The 24,629-nt window shown below is 51.3% G+C and overlaps 1 protein-coding gene across 2 annotated transcripts in view; it reads left to right on the plus strand.

The window, feature by feature from the left end:
• Positions 1–24,629, plus strand: part of FCHSD2 (FCH and double SH3 domains 2) — a 163,642-nt gene that overhangs the window by 128,351 nt on the left and 10,662 nt on the right. For both annotated transcript variants that reach the window (XM_077341224.1, XM_077341225.1), the window contains 7 exons: positions 6,140–6,256; positions 7,526–7,630; positions 16,033–16,194; positions 18,545–18,679; positions 20,050–20,133; positions 20,283–20,460; positions 21,399–21,619. In XM_077341224.1, the coding sequence (XP_077197339.1) occupies positions 6,140–6,256; positions 7,526–7,630; positions 16,033–16,194; positions 18,545–18,679; positions 20,050–20,133; positions 20,283–20,460; positions 21,399–21,619 (1,002 nt within the window). The remainder of the gene's footprint in view (positions 1–6,139; positions 6,257–7,525; positions 7,631–16,032; positions 16,195–18,544; positions 18,680–20,049; positions 20,134–20,282; positions 20,461–21,398; positions 21,620–24,629) is intronic.

Consider the following 24,629-nt stretch of genomic DNA (forward strand, 5'->3'; position numbering starts at 1 on the left):
ACAGAATGGGGAATTGTGCGGGGCTCTTTTGTGGACATCTTCCCTGTGTGTGCGTGAGCGTGTACGGGCGCAGTTGTGCACCCACGCCGTTTAGCAGAAGAGTACGTTATTCGAGATTGTGGAAGAGTTTTGGGAAAAGAGACCCAGTTAGTTTGTCCGAACCCCGAAAACTGAGCTGTGTAAAAAATCGTATCCCCAACGAGAAGGAAAGCAGGCTCAAGCGGTTATACCAACAGGGGTTTTAGCCATAAGGTGGGGCTTTTGCTGCACTGGCCTGACCCCAAAGTATGCGCGATGTCTGTAGAGCACTGACCTCAGCTTTCTTTGGCATCCTTGTGCAGTCGCCCCTGCTGGCGCTCTGCAAGAGTTTGTGTCGGGGGGACTGACCGGCTGGCTTTCCCTCTGGACGGCTTTGCAAAAAAGGGCGGGGGCCATAACCGAGTCAGATGAAAAAAAATAAGGACCGATTCAGCTTTATTTAAAGTTCCCTCTTGCATTTGAGCATAGAGACTTCTTTCTTTAAAAAAGAAAATTGAATTTTAATTGCGAGTACATGATAAATTAGTACATGATAAAGAGCCTCTTGTGGCGCAGAGTGGTAAGGCAGCCGTCTGAAAGCTTTGCCCATGAGGCTGGGAGTTCGATCCCAGCAGCCGGCTCAAGGTTGACTCAGCCTTCCATCCTTCCGAGGTCGGTAAAATGAGTACCCAGCTTGCTGGGGGGTAAATGGTAATGACTGGGGAAGGCACTGGCAAACCACCCCGTATTGAGTCTGCCATGAAAACACTAGAGGGCATCACCCCAAGGGTCAGACATGACTCGGTGCTTGCACAGGGGATACCTTTACCTTTACATGATAAATTAATGGAAAGATATTCATAGAATCATAGAATCATAGAGTTGGAAGGGGCCATACAGGCCATCTAGTCCAGGGGTAGTCAAACTGCGGCCCTCCAGATGTCTGTGGACTACAATTCCCAGGAGCCCCTGCCAGCGTTTGCTGGCGTTCGCTGGCAGGGGGCTCCTGGGAATTGTAGTCCACGGACATCTGGAGGGCCGCAGTTTGACTACCCCTGATCTAGTCCAACCCCCTGCTTAACGCAGGATCAGCCCTAAGCATCCTAAAGCATCAGTATTATTTTAAATTGACAGAAATAGTTGACATTCAGCTGAAATGTTGACATGCCAATTAATTACGTCAATTGAACAACTCTTTGAGGGGAGAGGGAAAAGGGTGCCAAACTCTGTTTATTTGAGATAATATTCCTTCCCTGTTTTTATTAAACAGTTTTTCAACTGGAGGGGGCATAGCTCAGGGGACAGAGCACCTGCTTGGCATGCAGAAGGTCCCAGGGTCAATCCCCAGCATCTCCAGTTAAAAGGACCAGGCAGGAGGGGATGGGAAAGATCGTTGCCTGAGAGCTGTGGAGAAGAGACCTTGGCTCAATGGCAGAGCCTCTGCTTGGTATCCAGAAGGTCCCAGGTTTGATCCCCAGCATCTCCACTTAAAAGAACCAGGCAGGAGGGGATGGGAAAGACCTCCGCTGGAGAAACCCTGCCAGCCTGAGTACGGAATACTAACCCTAATGTTATGATTCCATCTGATGTGGCTTCAGGTATTCAGTGTTGAGAACCAAAAAAGAGAGGGAATATTAAGTAACTGCTTTTGACTCTCCCGTCACAGAAGTGATCCTCTTTTTAAAAATATTAATTTCTTAGATTTCTAAACTGCCCTCCTGGCGAGCCAGCTGAGGGCAGTGTACAAAATGGTATATAAAGACCATGTTTTAAAGAAATAAAACTTATGTATCATGGCCACACCCTCGTCCCTGCCATTTTTCTGAGACGTGATTACGCCGTCGTCTCTCCAAAATGGGTTCGCCATCTCTGAGTCAGGGAAGTCCTAGAGCAGGGGTAGTCAAACTGCGGCCCTCCAGATGTCCATGGACTACAATTCCCAGGAGCCCCCTGCCAGCATTTGCTGGCAGGGGCTCCTGGGAATTGTAGTCCATGGACATCTGGAGGGCCGCAGTTTGACTACCCCTGTCCTAGAGATTTGGAGTGGGTTGGGTGAGGCCTCGGCAAGATACAATCCCACACTCCAAAGCAAATGTTTTGAGGTCTAGAAATCAGTTGTAATTCGGGGGGGGGGGGGGTTGGGGGTCTGCAGGCCCCACCTGGAGGTTGGCAATCTCCCCTTTTCAGTTAAATTCCCTGTGCTCATTTCCCCCCTGGGAGCCTTGTACTCCGACACAGGTGAGGGTTGTGCTTTAAAAGTGTGAGGATTGGCTTGGGGGTTTTGTGCAAGCCCTCCCCTATGTTTTCGCTGTAACCCAAGCCGGGAGTCTCAAGACCGAAAGAAGATCTATAATTAGCTCAGCTTTTTGGGACTCTGCTTGTCCTCCCTGGCTGGAGGGGGGGGGGAGGTTTGTTTTCCTCCTCCTGAAATGAACTTGAGTTGGAATGAAGTCCGGCTGAGACGTGTTGGCAGTTTCCCTGCACTAATAGCTCTCTGTTGGAGTCCGGGATGTGTCCGTGAGCAGGGCTGGAGCCCTATCAGTGGGGAGGGGAGGTGTCATTCAAGAACTGGAACCCAGGTCTCCGACAGGCTCCGGCAGAGCAGGCTGTGAGCTTTGTTAGGTGGCGTGTTTTCTAAGGGAGGAGGAGAAGGCAAACAAGGAAGCTCCGTCAAGAGAGCAGTGGCATCTAAGTACTTAACCCTCTAGAGCAGGGGTAGTCAACCTGTGGTCCTCCAGATGTTCATGGACTACAGTTCCCATGAGCCCCTGCCAGGGGCTCATGGGAATTGTAGTCCGTGAACATCTGGAGGACCACAGGTTGACTACCCCTGCTCTAGAGCAGGCTTTCTCCACCAAGATTTTATGAAACCCTGGGGTTTCTTGATGGCCCTTGAAGGATTTCCCAAATGGTTTGGAAATTTGCAATATACTTTTTGAAAACATTTATCAGGCGATAGGACCATATGTGGTCATGTTGACCCACCCGCCCCCTCCCAAAATGGCCAATGAAAGGCCTGGAGGAGGTTTGGAAGGGGAGGGGCCATAGGTGGGCGTGTCCACAGCTCTGCTTCCCAACCATATTCTGCACGATCGGGCCACTTCTGGGGTTTGTGGAAGCCTGGAGGATGTTTCAGGGATTTCTCAAAAGGAGAATTTCAGGGATTTCTCCCGCTAAAATCAGCATAGAGCACAATATAAAGCAGTCGCAACATTGTTAAAGCAATAACAGATGTGTGTCCCTAATTACGGACACAATGGATAGTGCACTTTCAGTGTCCTTTTGCCACTGAAGTTTCCTGTCCAAAACAAGAAAATCTGCATTGAAAGTGCATTATCTGATGTGTGCAGAATGAGGTCGAGGAGCACTTGTAATAGGGAACCTACTACAGTTGTGGATCTTGTTTTAACGGGCTATGAGTGCTGGGAGCATGTGGCACAGAAGCCTAATCTTTATACAGCTTTTCGCTGTGTAAATAAAAGCGTAAGGGGTAGGTGGGTGGAGAGTGGGTGGGGCTTGACCAGACTTTGGGCCTGCCCTCTCCAGCCTGGCTATTGCTGCCAGTTTGCCCCTGGCCGCTGACAGAGCCTCCATGGGGGGGGGGGGCTTGCCTGCTGGGGAGCGGGCAAAGCCTCGGAGGTTTTGCCGGGGTGTGTCAGGCCTTTGACAGTAGGGGGGAGGGACCTGTGGGGAAGGGGAAGCCACCCCCTCTTCCTTCTAGTGCCTTGTTATATCAGTTACAACGGGCTTTATTTCTAGTAATGAGAGAGAGAGAGAGAGAGAGAGAGAGAGAGAGAGAGAGAGAGAGAGAGAAAGAGAGAGAGAAAGAAAGAAAGAAAGAAAGAAAGAAAGAAAGAAAGAAAGAAAGAAAGAAAGAAAGAAAGAAAGAATATTCAAAGGGTTTCTCAATGCTAAAAAAAGTTGAGAAAGGCTGAATTAGACAGTAGGAAAGTTTCAGGAGGGGTTGAGAATTCCGGTTCTCTTTCTGGAGGGCCTTCAGAATAGGCTGGAGCGATGATGGTAAAGTGTGATCTCCAGGATTAGATTTGATGACTTTTTAATCCTCCAAGATCTGTAAGCAGAGTCAAGTGAGACTTCCCACCTCTCCCCCTCCCTGAAAGTGACCTTTATGAACGCATCGGAAGAAGCGTTCATGCACACCAATGCTTTTACTTTTAATAAAACTTTGTTGGTCTTCAAGGAGCCTCTGGGCTCAGACTTTGTTCTCTGACCTTTATGAAATTCACGAGGATCTGCTGACCCCCCTACCCCACCCCCTGCCCGGATTAAAGAGGAATGCTCAGAAATTGCCCACCCCTTCTGGTAACAGGGAGGGACCAAGGCTCAGTGGTAGAGCAAGGACTTTCGCAAGATGCCGAGTTCAGTCCCAGATATCTCAAGATAAAGGATCAGGCTGTAGGTGGTATGACCTCCCCACTAAAGCCCCGGGGAACCACTACCAGCCTCAGTGGAGAATACGGACCTTGATGGCCTGACAGTAGTAGAGACCTTGCTTGGCATGCTGTGGATTCCAGGATCAAGCCCCAGCATCTCCAGTTATCCAGTAGATCAGGGGTAGTCAACCTAGGGTCCTCCAGATGTTCATGGACCACAATTCCCATGAGCCCCTGCCAGGGGCTCATGGGAATTGTAGTCCATGAACATCTGGAGGGCCACAGGTTGACTACCCCTGCAGTAGATTATGTGAAAGAGCTCTGCCTGAGACCTTAAGAGAGCCACAGAGAAGGGCTTTGACTTGGTGGCGGAGCCTCTGTTCAGCATGCAGGAGGTCCCGGGTTCAGTCCCCCGGCATCTCCAGTTGAAATGACCAGGCAGCAGGTGATGGGAGAGACCTCCGCCTGAGACCCTGGAGACCTCCTGCTAGTCTGAGTAGACCATATAGACAGTGGTGGACCAGCTTCGTGTCATTAAGGCAGAACGTGATTGCACAGAAGTGCCCACCCCTCGGAAGCAGACAGGCCAGTTAGTCTCAAGGGTTTCTCCTCATTCCATTCTGGAAAGGTGTTTACAGTCAGGGATGCCGGGGAGAGAAGGACCATACTCTTTTTGTCCTTTAAAAATCCTTACTCCGATAACCATTGGAAAGAAGAAGGCGATCGAGCCAGCTGCTTGTCCCGCAAGGTGGATTGTCTTATTATTTTGCCTTTAAGCTTGCGATGATGCCGAACCGGGGTGATCTCGTTTTGGGGACATGCTCATTCCTGTCATTCATTTGCTTTTCTTGCATACGGAGCTCAGTGCTTGGTTCATGCATATCCATCTGTCACGCAGACCATCCCCAAACATCCCTTGGGTGCTCATTCGCGTACAATGCTCGTCCCTTTCCAGGTCCGTCCGCTGGGGATCCATGGCGCAAGAAACTTTGTGCAACGAGTAGAACCACTGCATGTGCTTCAGTGGCTGTGTGTTGGGGGGGGGTCCTTTGGTGTAGGGGAGAAACGAGGACCGCTGCCCACCAGCAGCGAAGGTGTGAGCCAGTCAGGTAGTTCTCGCAGATGTCTTAGAAACTGCCACTGGTTGTATCATTCACGCGCTCACCAGTCTCTGGTCACTTTACGAAACCAAAAACTCCCTTTTGGAAATGGCAATGTGAAAAATTTTTAAAATACGGTTTAGCACTCTCCAAAATTAACGTACTTGCCTAAGGAGTTTAATTTTGCCCTCCTCTGGCCATAGTGCTATATCTTATTTACTGGCTGCGCTGTGTTTAATTCTGCTCCAGAAATTACTCAAATTAAGAAAAAAACATTGCACAAAAAACATCGTCCATTTTCTGAAAAAAAGCTACCGCTGCGAAGGTCCAGTTACCAGTGGCAGCAAGATATTACTCCCCCCTGCCATCACCACCCCAAAATAATTCTGATTTTTTGGCAGACTTGATGGCTAAGCCCGGCTTTTCCTTTGTTTTCAAGTGGTCACTGTGTCCATCTCCACATAATGAGAAACTAGGATCAGCCCTCATGCCTTGTGTCATGCACGCTGAATAAAACTCTTCAGCCCACCTGGGTAACCAGGTTGTCACAGGGGGAAGGGATTGAGGCTAGGAAGCTCACCTGGTTGCTTTCTTCACTGCCCTCTCCTTTACTTGTGTGCTTTTCAGAGCCGGCAGCTGGAATCCGAGACGGGGACGACGGAAGAGCACAGCCTGAACAAGGAGGCCCGGAAGTGGGCCACACGAGTGGCGCGGGAACACAAAAACATCATCCACAGCCAGCGGGTGGGTAGGCCAAAAAATAAATGCAACACACAGAAATCATGGAGGGGATGGAGACCATTGGAAGCATGGAATCAGAGAATTGGAAGGGACCTCCAGGGTCACCTAGTCCAACCCCCTGCAGAGTGCAGGAAATTTAGAACTACCTGCCCACCCACAGGGACCCCGATTCCAGGCCCAGATGGTGTCAAAGATAAATGTTTCTTCCTCACCCCAAATCCTAGAACAAGGACATCCAGTGAAGCTGATGAGCAGTAGGTTCAGGATGGGCAAAGGAGATATTACTTTACGCAGAGAGTGACTGAAGTGTGGAATTTGCCTCTCAGCCCTGTTGCTGCAGAGGGACTGGCTGGCCCCTGTGGGGGACGGGAATCTGGACTGGATGGACCCTCCCTGGTCTGACCCAGCAGGGCTCTACTGAGGGTCTTCTCAGGGGAAGTCCTCGGCCTCTCTGCCCTGTGGCTGGCCCTGCAGAGGAACTGGCTGGCCCCTGGGTGAGACGGGAGGCTGGACTAGATGGACCCTCCCTGGCCTGACCCAGCAGGGATCTTCTGAGGGTCTTCGCAGGGGAAGGCCTCCGCCTCTCTGCCCTGTGGCTAGCCCTGCAGAGGAACTGGCTGGCCCCTGGGTGAGACAGGAGGCTGGACTAGATGGACCCTCCCTGGCCTGACCCAGCAGGGATCTTCTGAGGGTCTTCGCAGGGGAAGGCCACCGCCTCTCTGCCCTGTGGCTAGCCCTGCAGAGGAACTGGCTGGCCCCTGGGTGAGAAGGGAGGCTGGACTGGAGGGACCCTCCCTGGTCTGACCCAGCAGGGCTCTTCTGAGGGTCTTCTCAGGGGAAAGCCTCGGCCTCTCTGCCCTGTGGCTGGCCCTGCAGAGGAACTGGCTGGCCCCAGTGTGAGACGCGAGGCTGGACCGGATGGACCCTCCCTGGTCTGACCCAGCAGGGCTCTTCTGAGGGTCTTCTCAGGGGAAAGCCTTGGCCTCTCTGCCCTGTGGCTGGCCCCTGGGTGAGACGGGAGGCTGGACCGGATGGACCCTCCCTGGTCTGACCCAGCAGGGCTCTTCTGAGGGTCTTAGGAAGGCTTTGGCCTCTGTGCTCTTTTGTTGGACCTCTAGGACAACTGGTTGTCCACTGGGTAAGACAGGATGCTCGTCCAGATGGACCCTTATTGAATTGATCAAGCAGACGTCTTCTAATGTTTCTATGTCCCTTGTGTTTAAAATGTGCCAAACTAAATAAGATTTCCCCTCCCCCTCCTGTTGATGGCAGGCTCTCGAGGAGTTAGAGTGCCACGGGTCGGTGGCGTCTGAACAAACCCGAGCGGAGCTGGAGCAGAAGATGGACGAAGCCAGAGAGACCATCCGCAAAGCCGAGGTAAGAGGAGGAGACCCCCTAGCCTCGCGAGCGCCAGCCACAAAAGCCAGCTGTGCGGTTTTGGCATTCGGGTGTGACAAGCAGAAAGAAGGCATCTGGCTGCCCTCCCCCCCCCCCCCCGCCTCCCAATTAACACTCGTAAATTTTTCATTGTGTTTTGCTCCACCGACAAAGCCTTAGTGAGATCTGTTTCAGACTGATAAAGGTGAAAATAAACACGGCGTGTCTGAAAAGGAAGTCCCCCTGTGCTTTTCATCCCCTTTGTCTTAGATAACAAACCAAAAAGAACTACTAGGCTGTATTGTGTTGATAAGATTTGTGGTCACTGATTCAAGGAACCCTCGAGGGCCTGGTTTTGCCAGGTTTCACGGCCGAATACGTCTGCATGTTAAGTGCCATCAAATCACTTCCGACTTACAGTGAACCTGCGAATGAAAAGAACAGAGTGAGTGCAGTGGCACCTTTCGAAGAAGGGGAGGAGTCGCCTTCCCTTTCCTCTCCCCACAACAGACACCCTGTGAGGGAGGGGAGGCTGAGAGAGCCCTGAGATTACGGAAGAAGAGTTGGTTCTTATATGCCGCTTTTCTCTACCCGAAGGAGTCTCAAAGCGGCTTCCAGTCGCCTTCCCTTTCCTCTCCCCACAACAGACACCCTGTGAGGGAGGGGAGGCTGAGAGAGCCCTGAGATTACTGAAGAAGAAGAAGAGTTGGTTCTTATATGCCGCTTTTCCCTACCTGAAGGAGTCTCAAAGCAGCTTCCAATCGCCTTCCCTTCCTCTCCCCACAACAGACACCCTGTGAGGGAGGCGAGGCTGAGAGAGCCCTGAGTGAACTGCTCTGTTAGAATAGCCCTATCAAGCTTCTGACAGAGGTTCATAAAATTATGGGTGGAGCCTCTGGAGGGTGAAGTTTGGGAAGGGGAGGGACTGCAGTGGGGTACAGTCCACCTTCTACGGTGGCCATTTTCTCCAGGAGAACTTTATTGGCTGACATGATCCCAGATCTCCAGCCACCACCTGGAGAGTGGCGACCCTGCTGTGAGGGCAGCTGTATTTGCATAAGGTAGAAGCTGCAAATCCTGGAAGGCCGGCGTGTGTACCAGTTTGGTGTAGTGGTGAGGAGTGCGGACTTCTAATCTGGCATGCCAGGTTCGATTCTGCGCTCCCCCACATGCAGCCAGCTGGGTGACCTTGGGCTCACCACGGCACTGATAAAACTGTTCTGACCGGGCAGTGATATCAGGGCTCTCTCAGCCCCCCCCCCTCCCTCACAGGGTGTCTGTTGTGGGGAGAAGAAGGGAAGGCGATGGGAAGCCGCTTTGAGACTCCTTTGGGTAGAGAAAAGCGGCATCTAAGAACCAACCCTTCTTCTTCTTCTACGTCAGACGAGGTGGGTGCCCCAGGGATGGAGCATGATCTTGCACAAAGAGTAACACGCAGGAGGGAAATACTTGCGTGTGACAGACGGCCGCCAGTTATATCTGGGAACTACGTGGCAGAGCTTCCAGAGGCAGCGTGCTCTTTCCGCTGAGTCATGGAACGACGCAGGGGCCTGTGGGAAGTGGCCCTTGGACACGGCATGACCTTGGATCAGAGCAAGGGTTCCTTATTCTTCTGACCCCAATTTTAAAAAAAGATGTAAAGTAGCAACGAGCCTGTTTTGAACCAGAGAAGCAGCCCAGAGCTCTCCGAAGCAGGGCAGAAACGCACGATGCAGAACGAGGCTCCATTTCGATTAAGGGGGAAGGGAAACGATCCATGGGAGAGAGTCGGAGTTCAGGCCAGGTTTTCCGTGGGAAAGCACAAGGCCTCCGGAGCAAGGGGAGTATTCTGGGTCATGGCCAATCATGCAGCGCAGGTTATTGCCCAGGTGGGTTAATGGCTTCAGATTTGCCACCTTTTCATGGGAGAAGAGACAAAGTTAATGCACCGCTGACGCTGTGGCATCTATGCGCATTTCCTTTGGGGGACTAATGAAAACACAAGAGGGTCCAAGAGGGGAAGAGAGCCAGCGTGGTGTCGTGATTCAGAGAAGAGGCCTCTAATCTGGTGAACTGGGTTTGATTCCTCTCTTCTACCCCACATGCTGGGCTAGTCACATTTCTCTTTCTCGCTGAACAAGTTCTCTTAGAGCTCCCCCAGTCTGCTGCAGGGAGAGGAAGGGAAGGTGAATATGAGCTGCTACCTCAGGGTAGTGAAAAGCGGGCTATAAATACCAGCCCTTCTTCTATTGTTACGGAATGGAACCAGTGGGTCACATGAGACCCCAACACGTGAGGCAGGTGGTTGGAAGCCAGCATGGGGCTCTCTGAGTCAGTCTCCAAAGTCCTGGAAAAGTGGCCAAGAAGGAGCCAACTGGTGACTCTCAGGCAGGGGTGGCCGATCTGTGCCTCCCCAGATGTCTGTGGACTACAATACCCATCAGCCCCCGCCAGCATGTGCTGGAGCGCGTGAGCAAGCATGCAGGAAGCCACGTCCCAGAGCCCAGCCCAGCTCAAGTGCTGTGGAAGGAGGAAGTCTTTCTCAAGGCTTTAACGGCAAGGTGGCCACTGACGGACCTCTCCTCCATGGGCCACCCAACCCCCTTTGAAAGCCATCTAGGTCTGTGGCCAACATCGCACTCCCTGGCAGTGAACCCCACATTTGAGTCACTCCGTAGGAAATTGAGTATCCTTGTCCATTCTGAATCCACTGCTGAGCAGCTTCCTTGGAAGCCCTTGAGTCTCCCAGTATTTTGGATGAGGGAGAAAAATTTCGCTTTGTCTATTCCCTAGACCAGGGGTAGTTAACCTAGATCAGCGGTCCCCAACCCCCGGTCCGCGGCCCGGTGCCGGGCCGCAAGAGCCTCGGCAGCGGGCTGCGGCTCCCTCTCCCCACCCCCCACACCGAGAAGCTCGCCAGGCTGCGAGAAAATCGGCCGCCAAAACCGATCTGTATTCAGTGCCTCTTGAGCCACTTTGCACTTATGGGGAAAACAGCCCATGCATGCTATAAATAAAAAGAACTTTGGAAGGTCCGAACCAGCAAACAGAGAAGCAACTTAAGCACTAAGAGGCTCTCTGGATGTCGTACGGGCCGATTCACGGAGACAAGGCTGTGATGGCAACAGGGAAGTCTAATTTTAGACATTTGTGTATCTGAGCACATTTCCGGGTAACACGACTCCGTTGAACATTCCTGGGAGCTGGTTTACGAGCAGAAAAACATCTGAAAAAAAGTCTATTAAAAGTTATCTTTACGTATGCATTCGCCTAAGCCAGGCATTCTCCACCAGGGTTTCTCAAATTGGGGGGAGGGAGGGGGGGTTAATTGATTTTTAATATATATTTTAAATTTGTTGAACATTTATTGGGTGATAGGACCATACAGGGTCATGTCAACCTACCCATCTCTTCCCAAAATGGCCAGTGATGGGCCTGCAGGGGGTGGGAAGGGAGGGGGTCCCGGGAGGTTCACAGCTCTGCTTCCCAGTCATATTCTGCCCCTTCTGGGGTTTCTGGAAGCCTGAAAAATGCTTGAGGGGTTTCTTGGTGGCAAAAGAGTTGAGAAAGACTGGCCTAAGCACAGTGGGAAGCAAAGGGATTCATGGAACAGATAATTCTTTTTAAGAGGACTTGGGTTTTATATCTCATTTTTTCTCTACCTTAAGGAGTCACAAAATGGTTTACATTCACCTTCTCTTCCTCTCCCTGCAACCGACACCTTCTGAAATAAGCAGGACTGAGAGAGTTCAAGAGAGAGCATTGTGACTGGCCCTGTTATTATTATTAATTTTACTAGATTTAAAGCCTGTTATCTATAAATGAAGAGCCAGTTTGGTGTAGTGGCTAGGAGTGCGGACTTCTAATCTGGCATGCCGGGTTCGATTCTGCGCTCCCGCACATGCAGCCAGCTGGGTGAGCTTGGGCTAGTCACAGCACTGATAACTGTTCTGACTGGGCAGTGATATCAGCGCTCTCTCAGTCTCACCCAACTCACAGGGTGTCTGTTGTGGGGAGAGGAAAGGGAAGACGACTGTAAGCCGCTTTGAGCCTCCTTCGGGTAGGGAAAAGCGGCATGTAAGAAGCAACTCTTCTTCTTCTTCTTCTTCTTCTTCTTCTTCTTCTAAATACAATGGGTGCTAGCATCCCTTTTCCTCCCCCTCACAGGCCCACCAACCTCCTCTCCTGGTGGCAGTCAGGGGCAAACTGGTGCCGATTGCGCCAGAGTGCCCCTTGCTGGGTTGGTTGGGGGCTGGTCTGGCCTCTGTTTCTGATGCACGGGTCAATCAGGACATGCACAGCAGAGCAAAGCTGTGCACATCCTGGTTGGCCCGTGGACCGGAAACAGAGGCTGGACTGGCTCCGCCCAGGAGTCTGCTGCTCAAATATTATAATAGCAGCTAGGTATTAAAGATATGCTCCCGCTTTTTGCCATGGGACTTCTTTGGGTGGCGAAAAGCAGGGAGCAAAAAAGCGAGCTCTTCTTTTTCATGCACACTGAAAGATTCAAGGAGTGTGAACTCCGCTCACTCGCTGATTTCGTTATTCTCCCTCTACAGCAGATGAGCCTAAATTTAGATCCTTAATGCCATTGCAACGTGCTGAGAACCAGACTTAAAAATCTCACCAACGCCGAGGTGAAAAGGCAACAGCAAAAATAACTCGCATCCTTTAGAAGCCAAGCATGCGCTGTGTCTTTAAGGGCGTGTGTGTTGCAATGCAGAGGAGGGCCAAGTTTTGCAATCTGGCCGAATCTGGACCAGGGCGTGTTGCATAGTGCAGGGGTGGCCAAACGGCGGTGGCAGTGGCTCATGGGAATTGTAGTCCATGAACATCTGGAGCGCCACAGTTCAGCCACCTCTGGCATAGGGCATCATCTTCAAGCTCCCCCCATTTGATGGATTTGAAATGACACCAAGGAGCTGCTATTTGCACTGTTCAAGTACACATATGGGTACCTTTTATTGGTAAATGTGAGATCTCCCCCCCCCCCCCCCAGTGTGGTAACTGACAGTGGATCCAATAAAAAGAGGACGTGGATCCAATAAAAAGAGAGCCAGTGTGGTGCAGTGGTGCTGAAGAGCAGCGGCCTCTAATTGGGAGAGCCATGTTTGATTCCCCGCTCCTCCTCCACATGCAGCCAGCTGGGTGACCATAGGCTAGTCACAGTTCTGTTAGAACTGTTCCCACAGAGCAGTTCTCTCAGAACCCTCTCGGCCCTACCTGCCACACAGGGTTTCTGTTGGAGGCAGAAGAAGGGAAGGCAACTGCAAGGCACTTGATGGACTTCGACAAGGCAGCCATGACCCTCAGTTTGCAAGACCAGAGCCAGGCTGCTAATGAGAGGGCATTTTGGAGGTCAGTAATTCATAGGGTCACTGTTAAGAGGAAAGGGATCTGATGGCACTTAAGACAAACATGGCTGATAAATTATTTTATTTAAAAATGCTGGGATCTCCCAAAGCAAACTCTCAAGTTCTTGAATTCGAGCAGCCAGGTAAAGATATTCTGCTTTGAAGAAGAAGAGCTGGTTCTTATATGCCGCTTTTCCCTACCCAGAGGAGGCTCAAAGCGGCTTCCAGTTGCCTTCCCTTTCCTCTCCCCACAACAGACACCCTGTGGGGTGGGTGAGGCTGAGAGAGCCCTGATATCACTGCTCGGTCAGAACAGCTTTATCAGTGCTGTGACTAGCCCAAGGTCACCCAGCTGGCTGCATGTGGGGGAGTGCAGATTCGAACCTGGCTCACCCGATTAGAAGTCCACACTCCTAACCACTACACCAAACTGGCTCTTTCTTTGGCCCTAAAGCTGATTTTTCACAAATTCTCTTTACACAATTTATGCTTGTATGTAGGTAGGTAGGTAGGTATGCATGCATGCATGCATGTATGTTTTGATTTATATGGCATCCCTCTTCAGATGATCTCGCGGTGGCTCACATCCATGAATTAAAAACCCGTACAAGGTTAAAAGTTAAAATACATGCCCCAACTCCAAGCCCCCTACAAACCTGGCCCCTCAGATGTCTACTTACTAGCCAGGCGCAATATGGAGGCTGGGGGGGATCGGTGACAAGCAACCTCTGGCCTTGACCCACTGCCTGGTGGAAAAGCGCCGTCTTACAATCCCACCAGAACGCTGAAAGCTCCATGGGTGCTTACATCTCTGACAGACAGCAGCTCATTCCACCAGGCTGGCCTGGCTCAGGTCAAGGCCAAACACACCTCTCTGGGGCTGGGGGACAGTTTTGAAGAGGCAATCCCTCAGGTATGCAGGTCCCCGACAACGTAGGGCCGCCTTAAATTTTGAACTGTTGGCCTTATATATTCTGCTCTGGATACGTTCTCCAGCCGCCCTCACACTTTCTCATCTTTATCTGTGCTGCCTTCCTGAACATTTTCTTCGACATTGCTTCTGTGGTTTATTTGCGAGGCTGTGATATTTTACTGTTTTTTTAATCAGCATTTACGACCTGCCCTTCCCATCTTTTGTTTGGGATGTAGATCTGACTGGTTTTTAATATATAAAGTCCTCTGGGGGAAAGGGAGGGGGGTGTATGTGTGGTCTCTTGGCTGAAGGGAATATATGACTTAAATAAACACAATGTAAATGTTAAGTCACTGCAGGTACCTTCAGCAGGCAGAATGTGAACCTGGCTTCCTGTCCCGCAAAGCTTCCAAGCCTGTCCAAGCCCAATCAAACAGGGGACTTATTAAGTAGTGTAAAATAGGCCCAGGGGACTCATCTCTGACCGGGTGGACCAGTGTTCTCACTGTCACTTAAGAATGCAGTCGTTCATGTAGGGAGATTATAAAAACCTCTTCCCCACTAAAGGGACCAGGAGTGAAACTCAGAATGTGTATGCCCCCGTGATCTCCACAAGTTCTTTTCACACTTCTGAAGTAACATCTAAAGCAGGGATCCCCAACAGGGAGCCCAGGGGCACCACAGCAGAGCTAGGTGTGGCTCTTGACCAGCAGGTCTACCACTGCTCTGAATACGTCCCTCAAAGTGTGCTACACTCAGCCGGTTACAACAGGTTGGTGGCCACGAGAGATGCGCCTGGCCTTGACTAGGGCCAGGGCCTTTTTGGTCCTGGCCCCTTCCTGGTGGAATGAACTCCTGGAGGAGACAGAGGCCCTGTTGGAACTTCCCCAGTTCTGCAGGGCTTGCAAAACAGAGCTCTTCACCCAGGCATCTTCCTGCGTTGAGCAGGGGGTTGGACTAGATGGCCTGTATGGGTCCTTCCAACTCTATGATTCTATGATTCATTGGGTTGAGACCAGGCCCCCAGGAACATCTAGGAACATCTAGGAACCTTGCTTTAGGGCTGATCCTGCATTGAGCAGGGGGTTGGACTAGATGGCCTGTATGGCCCCTTCCAACTCTAGGATTCTATGATTCTACTAGAAAATAAGCCCGCTGTACTCTAAATACAGCGGGTGCTAGTGGCTCGTTCGCCCCCTCCCCAACGGCGCAGCTTACCTGGAGGCGAGGGGGGCCGGAGTCCAAGCGGGTCAGTGATCGGGCATGGCGGGTGGGAATTGTAGTCCATGGACATCTGGAGGACCACAAGTTGACTACCCTGAACTGTGAACATGTGAACCTATGCTGTAAACTGCCCTAAGCAGCAAAGGAGGGCAGTATAAAACAATAATAAAATAATAATTTAAAAAGATAAGACATTTTGAAGGCCCTCAATCCACAGGCTCCTCAGAACTTGAAAGTGACTTGACGGCACTTAACATGGACACACACAAGAAAAATGGCCTGGATGATTCTTGTCTGTGAATGATTCCCCCCCACCCCCAAAAAAACTAAGCCCAGCCAGGGAAAAGCAAGCAAAGGGCTGGGGATTTTCAGGGGGGGGGGAGGATTAAGCTAGGAAAAGTTGAACGCAGATGGAAAAGAGGAAGACCCAACATGAGTGGATGTCAGCATGCACATGAAAGATTTATACCCACTTTGCTGGGATTAAAGCCAGCGTGGTGTAGGGGTTTAGGGCTATGGCTTTTAATTTGGCGAGTCAGGTTTGATTCCCAGCTGGGCGGGCTTGGGCTAGTCACAGTCCTGCTAGAAGCTGTTCTCACCAAGCAATTATCTCTGGACTCTCTCAACCCCACCTCCCTCACAGGGTGTCTGTTGTGGGGAGAGGAAAGGGAAGGCGACTGTAAGCCGCTTTGAGCCTCCTTCGGGTAGGGAAAAGCGGCATAGAAGAACCAACTCTTCTTCTCCTTCAGTAATCTCAGGGCTCTCTCAGCCTCCCCACCCCACAGGGTGTCTGTTGTGGGGAGAGGAAGGGAAGGCGACTGTAAGCCGCTTTGAGCCTCCTTCAGGTAGGAGAAATCTCCTGGCTGCCCCTGCTGCTTGCTCGTTGGGCGTGTCGTGGGTGCCCATCACCTGCTCTCTTTTTGCCTCCGCAGATCATCAAGCTGAAGGCAGAGGCACGACTGGACCTCTTGAAGCAGATCGGGGTTTCGGTGGACACGTGGCTGAAGAGCGCCATGAACCAAGTGATGGAGGAGCTGGAGAACGAGCGCTGGGCCACCCTCCCGACCGTGACGAATAACGGCTCGTCCCACTTGGTACGGTTTTGGCGTGGTGGCTGCGGGCTTTTGGTTTCTCTGGGAACTTGGGGCCTTCGTGCCGGGCATGGGAGCTTGGGGGCACAGACGCAACGGCCGTTGTGCAAGGCCTCGTGCGGCACCTTGCGCTTGTCTCCCTGCGCATCCCTGTGTCTGGAAATTGGTAGGCCGAGATCTCACAGGTGGGGCTGCAGAATGCTCCGTTTAGCGCATTGCACAAGCAGCTCCCACAGTCTTCCCTTTGCGTTTCCGCTTTAGGATGCTTAGGGCTGATCCTGCGTTGAGCAGGGGGTTGGACTAGATGGCCTCTATGGCCCCTTCCAACTCTAGGATTCTATGATTCTAGGAGGAACTGTTTTTCACCCCTAGATGGAAGAAAAGCCATAAATGAGATTCGTTCCTGACATCGTGAATCTAATCTATTGTCAACGAACACCGGCAGGCCCATGTCCAGGCAGAACTTTTTAGCAACTGAGGTTTCAAGGTTGCTACCTTCCCAGGCAGACGTGTGCGCGTTCAATTAAAATTCTTTTGGCCGCAGGGCTCGGAATGCGTGAGCCGGAACCGCGCTAATTGGATTACAAATCAGCCGTCTTCATCCCGGGGATCAGATTTCACCACTGCCCAGAAAACAAGACATTAAGAATTGTCGGGAAGGAATCCGGCCCCGAAATACAAAAGAAACGTAGACCAAGACATCCACTTAGTCACCACTTCTTGTGTCCTTAACCTCTTTGTCATCCTCTGACTTCTTGTTTTGCAAACATTAGGACTGCTGTTTTCTCCTCTCTAAACAACACTTGGGGACCTTTTCCTGTGACTAAAACGACACGGTGGGAACGGCTTAAGCTCCCAAGCTACGGCCCCAATCCGACTCAGGCCAATTTAGAAGAAAAAAAGGAGCTCTTGGCCTTTGTCCTGCAGCTGCAAGATTCAGGCAGCTGGTACTCACCTTTAAAGCCCTAAACCAGAGGTTCCCAACCAGGGGTCTGTGGACCCCCGGGAATGTGCATGATTTCCAGAGGGGTCCTCTTCTGCCTTAAGAGAAGCGTGCCTGGCCTCAACTAGGGCCAGGGCCTTTTCAGTCCTGGCCCCTACCTGGTGGAATGAGCTCCCAGAAGAGCTACGGGCCCTGTGGGAGCTTCTGGCATTCTGCAGGGCCTGCAAAGCGGAGCTCTAACGCCAGGTCTATGGCTGAGGACGGTGCAGCAGGGAAGAACTGTATGGACCCCCCCCCTTCCAGGATAGGACAGTGTGATTGGCGGCCTGAGGGTTCCATCTGTGCCCCTCTTCCCTCCTCCCTCCTGGAGGTTTCTAGTGGGGGGAATGGATTGACTGTTTGAATTGTTTTTTTCCGGCCCCGCCCACATGTGACACGAAAGCTTTTTGGGCGGACCTGGGTGATCGGAGTCACACTGTCTCAGCCTGGCCTACCTCGCAGGGTTGTGATGAGGATGGAATGGAAGGAGAGGTGACTCTTTACGTCACCTTTGGGGAGAAAGGAGGGGTATAATGTAGTAAATAAAACCAGAGTTCCCAGTTTAGATCTAGGTCTTGAGGGATTGGTTGTCGGTGCTTGTAGGTAGGGTAGGGTCCTATGGCTTTGTTTATCCTTTGCTCTAACACCCCCCCCCCAAAAAATTAAGATCACTCTCTTGCAAACTGTCTTGAAAGGGAGAGGCCAGGGATCAGGCATTCTTGCATGTTTCTGATCCCTCGCCCCCTTCATGATGCAGGGGAGGAAAAGAGGCGTTTTGTTCCCCCGAACCACTCTCTTTTTCCCTTTTCCTTCTTTTCCTGTTGCAAATGCTGGATCCTGCCCAACCTCCTCCTTCTGTCCAAGGCAGCACGCCGGCAGTTGGCACGGCATCTGTAGCTGGTGCCAGTCCCTGACAAGTTGGCAGATGCCGGAGTGTGGGAGGATAAATCTAATTTCCATTTCTCTCCCCCCCACGACCACCATCCACCCACCCTGGCTTAGTTAGAAAAAGAAAGAAGAAGAAAGAAGAAGGAGAAGGAGAAGAAGAAGAAGAGCTTTTTTTTTTTTTTTGGCACCCCATTTTTTACTACCTGGAAGGAACCTCAAAGCCGCTTATGATCACCTGCCTACCCTTTGTTGGCTTGCAGGCTACAGTTTTAAATGCCACCCACAAAAGCACATGAAGCCGCTTTATACTGAATCAGACCCTCGGTCCATTGAAGCCAGATGGGTTTGCAGACGTGACCTGCCCCGGTGATGCCTTGCTCCTTTCAAAGTCTTTCCTGATTGTGGGGAGGGAGGGATAGTTTTTGCCTGCCTTCGCCTGTCCGGTGCAGGCCGCTTACCGTCTCCCAACGCCTTTCCTCTTAGCTGAACGTCGATCCGGACAGGGAAGACGGGGAAGAACTGGAAGACGGCCTGGACGCCTTTGACGACAGCGGCTCCAGCCCTTCGGGGACTCTCCGAAACTATCCCTTGACCTGCAAAGTTGTTTACTCGTACAAGGTACGTAGGACGTCAGCGTCCCACTAGGGAGCGATCCCCTCAGCCAGCCTCCCGGGGACCCACGTTCCTTGGCTGTGGGGATTGGCTGCCCAGATAAGGAGGAGAGAAAGCTCCAGGCTTCGATTTCCGGGCCTTGAACGGAGCTACTGCCTGCCAGCCACGATCACGGGACTCCTCTTGGGCTCAGTCCCTGCATTCAGGGATTTATTTTATGTATTGATTATTATATTTGTATACCGCCCTCCCCTGAGGCTCAGGGTGGTTCACATGGAACATAAAGAAGCCATCAAACTTTGTTTCTGCATGACATATAAATGGACTGAAACAATAGAACAATAGCAACCGTAACTGAAGGTAACAGTCTAATTTAGGTAACAGTTCACACAGACCCATGGTTCAGGTATTTGGGTTCTTAGGATCAGCCTGAAGCCGAACGCCAGGTCATCCTTAGAATCAGGGGTGGAAATAACTGGGAGGAGGAGAATCCCGAGTATTGGGGGGTCTTTCAGGAGGGAAAGTATAGGAACTGTGGTTGCAGGGAGTCTCTGTGTGGCCCCCCCGCCCTCCGCTGTTACTTCCCTGCTGCCTCCTGGTATGATCGAGGGCAGTTTTCCTCCACATGGTTGCACTCCAATGAATCTGCTTGGCATTTGGATTTCGCCTCAGCATCCAAGAGGCACAGGCAGCATATCAGCACCGACAGATTGCAGAAGCAGAAATTCACAGTTCTTTAGGGCGGCATTGTCGTTTTTAAAAAGCCTCTTGTAACATATCAAACTCCTATTCAAGCCTTGCCTGGGATCAGAAAAGGCTCGGGGGGGTGGGGTGGGGGGGCACACGTGGAGCTGCCGTATACTGAATTGGACACTCATAGGATCACAGAGTTGGAAGGGACCTCCAGGGTCATCTAGTCCAACCCTCTGCACTGTGCAGGACACTCACAACTACCTGCCTACCCACAGTGACCCATGCCAAGATGATGCCCTCCCCCCCCCCCACACCACCTCAAGAAAACCAGAATCCCTGACCAGTCACAGTTTCCTTCCCAATCCCACAGTGGTGAACTGCAATTCCCTGGGCATGCAAGAAAAGGCCGTAAGAGCCAAGCACTGACACCGTCCCTTCTGCCCACCCACTCGCAATCCGCCTGTGTCCCCTGTGACTGGAGATGCCGGGGATTTGAACCCAGGACCTCCTGCCTGCCAAGCAGATCCCTTGTCCCTGAGCCACAGCCCCTCTCCAGGGTCTCAGGCCGAGAAAGGTCTTTCCTATCGCCTCTTGCTTGGTCCTTTTACTCCGGTGCATTCATTGTCTCGTCTTTTCCTGAGACTCGCCTCCCGCAAACATTTTGCCGCCCTCTCCCTTTCCAGGCTTCCCAGCCCGACGAGTTGACCATCGAGGAGCATGAGGTTTTGGAGGTGATTGAGGACGGAGATATGGAAGACTGGGTAAAGGTATCATTCGGTTTGTCCTGTCGTTGTGGCATGTTCAAGGGGCAGTGGCGGGCGGGCGGTCCTCTTGGGTGCGTGTCTATAAATATGTACGGATCTCTTGACGGAAAGTTGCACTAAGACGTCAAGGGAGATGCTCTCCACCTCTGCAGGCGCGAAACAAGACTGGCCACGTCGGTTACGTGCCGGAGAAATACCTGCAGTTCCCCACGTCCAACAGCCTCTTGAGCATGCTGCAGTCGCTCGCGGCCCTGGACAGCCGGTCCCACACTTCGAGCAACTCCACCGAAGCCGAGCTGGTGTCGGGAAGCCTCAACGGGGACTCCAGCGGTAGGTGCCTGGCGCAGTCGGAAGCCGCCAATCAGATCATAGAATTGTACAGTTGGAAGGGACCTCCTGGGTCATCTAGTCCAACCCCCTGCACCATGCAGGATACTCACAGCCCTATCGTTCATCCCCTGTCCCAGCATTATTGTCTTCATCAGTGACTCTTGGCTTCCCCTGATATGAGCAAAGTACATTCACCTCTGTTTGTCCATTTGAGCTACTAGGGAGAGATCCCTGCTAAGAACATAAGAGAGAAGCCCTTTTGGATCAGGCCAATGGCCCCATTGGGTCCAACATAATGTGCCACACAGTGGCCCAAAACCATCAGGAGGTTTTCCAGCTCTCCCTCCCACTCTTGTCCCCCAAAGCACCAAGGAGATAGAGCATCCTTGCCCCAGACATAAGAACATAAGAGAAGCCATGTTGGATCAGGCCAGTGGCCCATCCAGGCCAACACGATGGGTCACACGGTGGCCAAAACATAGGGGCCATCAGGAGGTCCCCCAGCAAAGCCAGAACTCCAGAAGCCCTCCCACTGCGCCCCCCTCAAGCACCAAGAAGACAGAGAATCACTGCCTCAGACATAAGAACAGGAGAGAAGCCATGTTGTATCAGGCCAGTGGCCCATCCAGGCCAACACGATGGGTCACACGGTGGCCAAAACCCAGGAGCCACCAGGAGGTCCCCCAGCAGGGCCAGGGCTTCAGAAGCCCCCTCCCACTCTTGCCCCACACGCTTGAGTGCTGGGATGATATCCATGTCGGCTGGAGTCCCTGGGACAATAACTTTTTAATTAATTCCCATTTTCCAGACGAATAAGACCAGGCTGGGAAAAGTGACGGATCCCACCACAGATGCTCCAGAATAGGCGCAAGTCTTATGCAGACTTGTGCGTCTCTCACTGGACTCTCACTTCACACCACTTGCTCTTTCTCTTCCAGTCTGTTTTGTCAAAGCACTTTATGACTACGAGGGCCAGACGGACGACGAGCTGTCCTTCCCGGAGGGAGCCATCATCCGCATCCTGAACAAGGAAAACCAGGATGACGACGGTTTCTGGGAAGGGGAATTCAACGGACGCCTCGGAGTCTTCCCTTCGGTGCTAGTGGAGGAGCTGGCCGGGTCGGAAAACGGAGAGGCTCGGAGTGTTGCGGATACAGAGGTAAGGCAGAGACCGGACCAGCTTCTTGAAAAACTCAAGGCAATCCCTTTCATTTTGTTAACTTGTTCCACCCACAGTACATTTAGAGTTCATTGCTATTGGTGTAGCCCTAGGCCAGGGGTGGACAAATTGTGGCTCTCCAGATGTCCAAGAACTACAATTCTCATGAGTCCCTGCCAATTGGCCATGCTGGCAGGGGTTCATGGGAATTGTAGTCCGTGGACATCTGGAGAGCCACAATTTGTCCACCCCTGCCATAGGCCATAACATCCTGGCATAAAACTGGGTGCCCTAACAATATGCATATCTTTTGCTGTATTTTAGCTAGTTGTGATCTTTTGATGTAATGTGCCAGGAGTAGCATGAGATAGGGTGGAAAATTAGTTGAATAAGGTATGAATTTTTTAATTTTATTTTTGTGATTTCTAGTCCGCCCCTCTCTAAAATTGGTTTCGGGGCAGGGAGCAGCAATAAAAATACACATTGCAATAAAATTACATAGAAACTAGGTAAATTCTTCAAAAATTGCCTTAAAACTGTTATCACTGGCTCTTTCTAACCCACTTCGATTCGAACAAGATGTACCAGCGTGCCAGGTAATGGGTGGAAATAAATATCAGAGATGCCTGACCTGATTGGGGGGGGGGGGGGTCACCATCCGACAATAACCCCACCCAGGTGGGGGCAGGAGGGGAGGCCAGATGGATAGTGCAGCCTGACCTCAACCAAATTGTAACAGAAAGGTTAAAAAAAATTACATAACAGTATAAACCTTTGAAAGGACAAAGCTGAGATGGTAAGAAGTAAAAACCACAACATAAATGCATACGATGACACGGCATGACAATTTAGCTAGAGTTCCTGCAGAATTTGAAAATGCTAATTTCTTATATTTATCGACTAGCAAGAAAGCCCATTGCAACCAGTAATGCAATGGGCGCTAGGACCCAGAGGACACTGGCAGGCACAGATCTCTCTCTCTCTCTCTCACTCTCTCTCTAGCAGCAGAAGCCATAGCAGGTAATCAGGGCTCGTTTGCACGTGTGTGGTCTCTTTCTCGGGTGACTGGGAGCGAAGTGGCTAGCGTCCAGGGAAGGAGGGCAGGAGCTGTAGGGGCAGGGCCAATCAGAGCTGGCCGCACCCTGATTGGCCCTATTCCAACTCAGACAGCCGGACATGATCCACCCCCAGGCTGTTTTGCAAATATTAAGAGGTACAGTGGATAAGGATATAGAGATAGCCACTTAGAGGATGACAAAAGGGATAGCATCAGCCAATCAAGAATTAAAACATTCCTCATCTAAGCCAGACAAATTTATAAGAACTTGATTCAGCAATTTGTTTTGAATGAACCCGTAGAAGCCACCATGCACCACCGTGTACGACATCATCCAACTGAGGGCCAAGGCATAGTTCCACCAGAATTTTTTTTGAAATGGTACTCGTAGCAGAAGGCTACCCATTATCACTTGCCATGTCTAGCCAGCACCATGTCTGTGGTTTAGCACGGTGACATGTGGTACAGTCAGTTTCTGCAAAGCTCCACCCACTTTGTTCTACATCATCACCCTGTGCCTATGGGGAGGGGGAGGTTCCAGGCAGGCTGGCGCTCCATTTGGCTGGCTGTTCTTCCTGCGGCCTTCAACACTGAAGGGACCCTGGCTCTTCCACACCAGGAGTCAGAGAGCCAACCATGCGGACCCTGTGGCTCTCCTCTGCAGAGGCCCAGATCAGAGATGCAGAATCTGAACACGTTGCAGCTCCTCCGGTTGAGACGGCCCACATCTTATGTGATCAGTAGGCCTGTCGTATAATAGAATCATAGAGTTGGAAGGGGCCATCTAGTCCAACCCCCTGCTCAATGCAGGATCAGCCCAAAGCATCCTAAAGCATCCAAGAAAAGTGTGTCTCCAACCTTTGCTTGAAGACTGCCAGTGAGGGGGAGCTCACCACCTCCTTAGGCAGCCTATTCCACTGCTGAACTACTCTGACTGTGAAAAACCTTTTCCTGATATCTAGCCTATATCGTTGTACTTGAAGTTTAAACCCATTACTGCGTGTCCTCTCCTCTGCAGCCAGCAGAAACAGCATCCTGCCCTCCTCCAAGTGACAACCTTTCAAATACTTAAAGAGGGCTATCATGTCCCCTCTCAGCCTCCTTTTCTCCAGGCTGAATCATAGAATCCTAGAGTTGGAAGGGGCCATAGAGGCCATCTAGTCCAACCCCCTGCTCAACACGGGATCAGCCCAAAGCATCCTAAAGCATCCAAGAAAAGTGTGTATCCAACCTTTGCTTGAAGACTGCCAGTGAAGGGGAGCTCACCACCTCCTTAGGCAGCCTATTCCACTGCTGAACTAATTGATGACTCTGAAACAGGAGACCCTTGTCTGACGATTATTTCAGAGCATGCTGGATAGATGAACAGAGTATGTTTGCCCTTTTCAGTCGTCTTTCTTCCCTTGACCAAACGCCAGGCTCCCTGCTCAAACGATCTTTTCTGAAACACAGAAGGGCATTCATGCTTGCGCATTTGAACGCCTGGCCATCCCCAGCACCCTTAGGAAGGTTTCGTGGCATCCCATATTCTCACGGTCCCTGCGGATGTGGCATGAACCGAATTACAGATCGTATTATTTTAGATTGCCCTGGATTTTCAGAGAGCCGAATCGGTTTTCATTTGCTGAAGCAGGCCACTGTCTCTCCGGAAGTGAAATCTTCTTTGTTACTAAGAGGGAGAAAAACAAGCAGCTTTGTTTCTGGCTAAGTTTTTGGTGAATGAAATGAAAACGGGCCAATACGATAAGTAGTATCTGAAGAAGTGAGCATGTCCATTTCATCAGCTTGCACACTCAGAACTAGGAATTCTGACAGCTGATTCTGTGAAGGTTCCATCTTTGGAAATTTTTAGACAGAGGCTGGATAGTCATCTGATGGAGAGGGTGATTTTGTAAAGTAGCGATCCCCAACCTGTGGGCTGCGGACCACATGTGGTCCTTCGACTAATTGGAA

This window comes from Paroedura picta, chromosome 6, assembly GCF_049243985.1.
Source record: "Paroedura picta isolate Pp20150507F chromosome 6, Ppicta_v3.0, whole genome shotgun sequence".
Classification (NCBI taxonomy): domain Eukaryota; kingdom Metazoa; phylum Chordata; class Lepidosauria; order Squamata; family Gekkonidae; genus Paroedura; species Paroedura picta.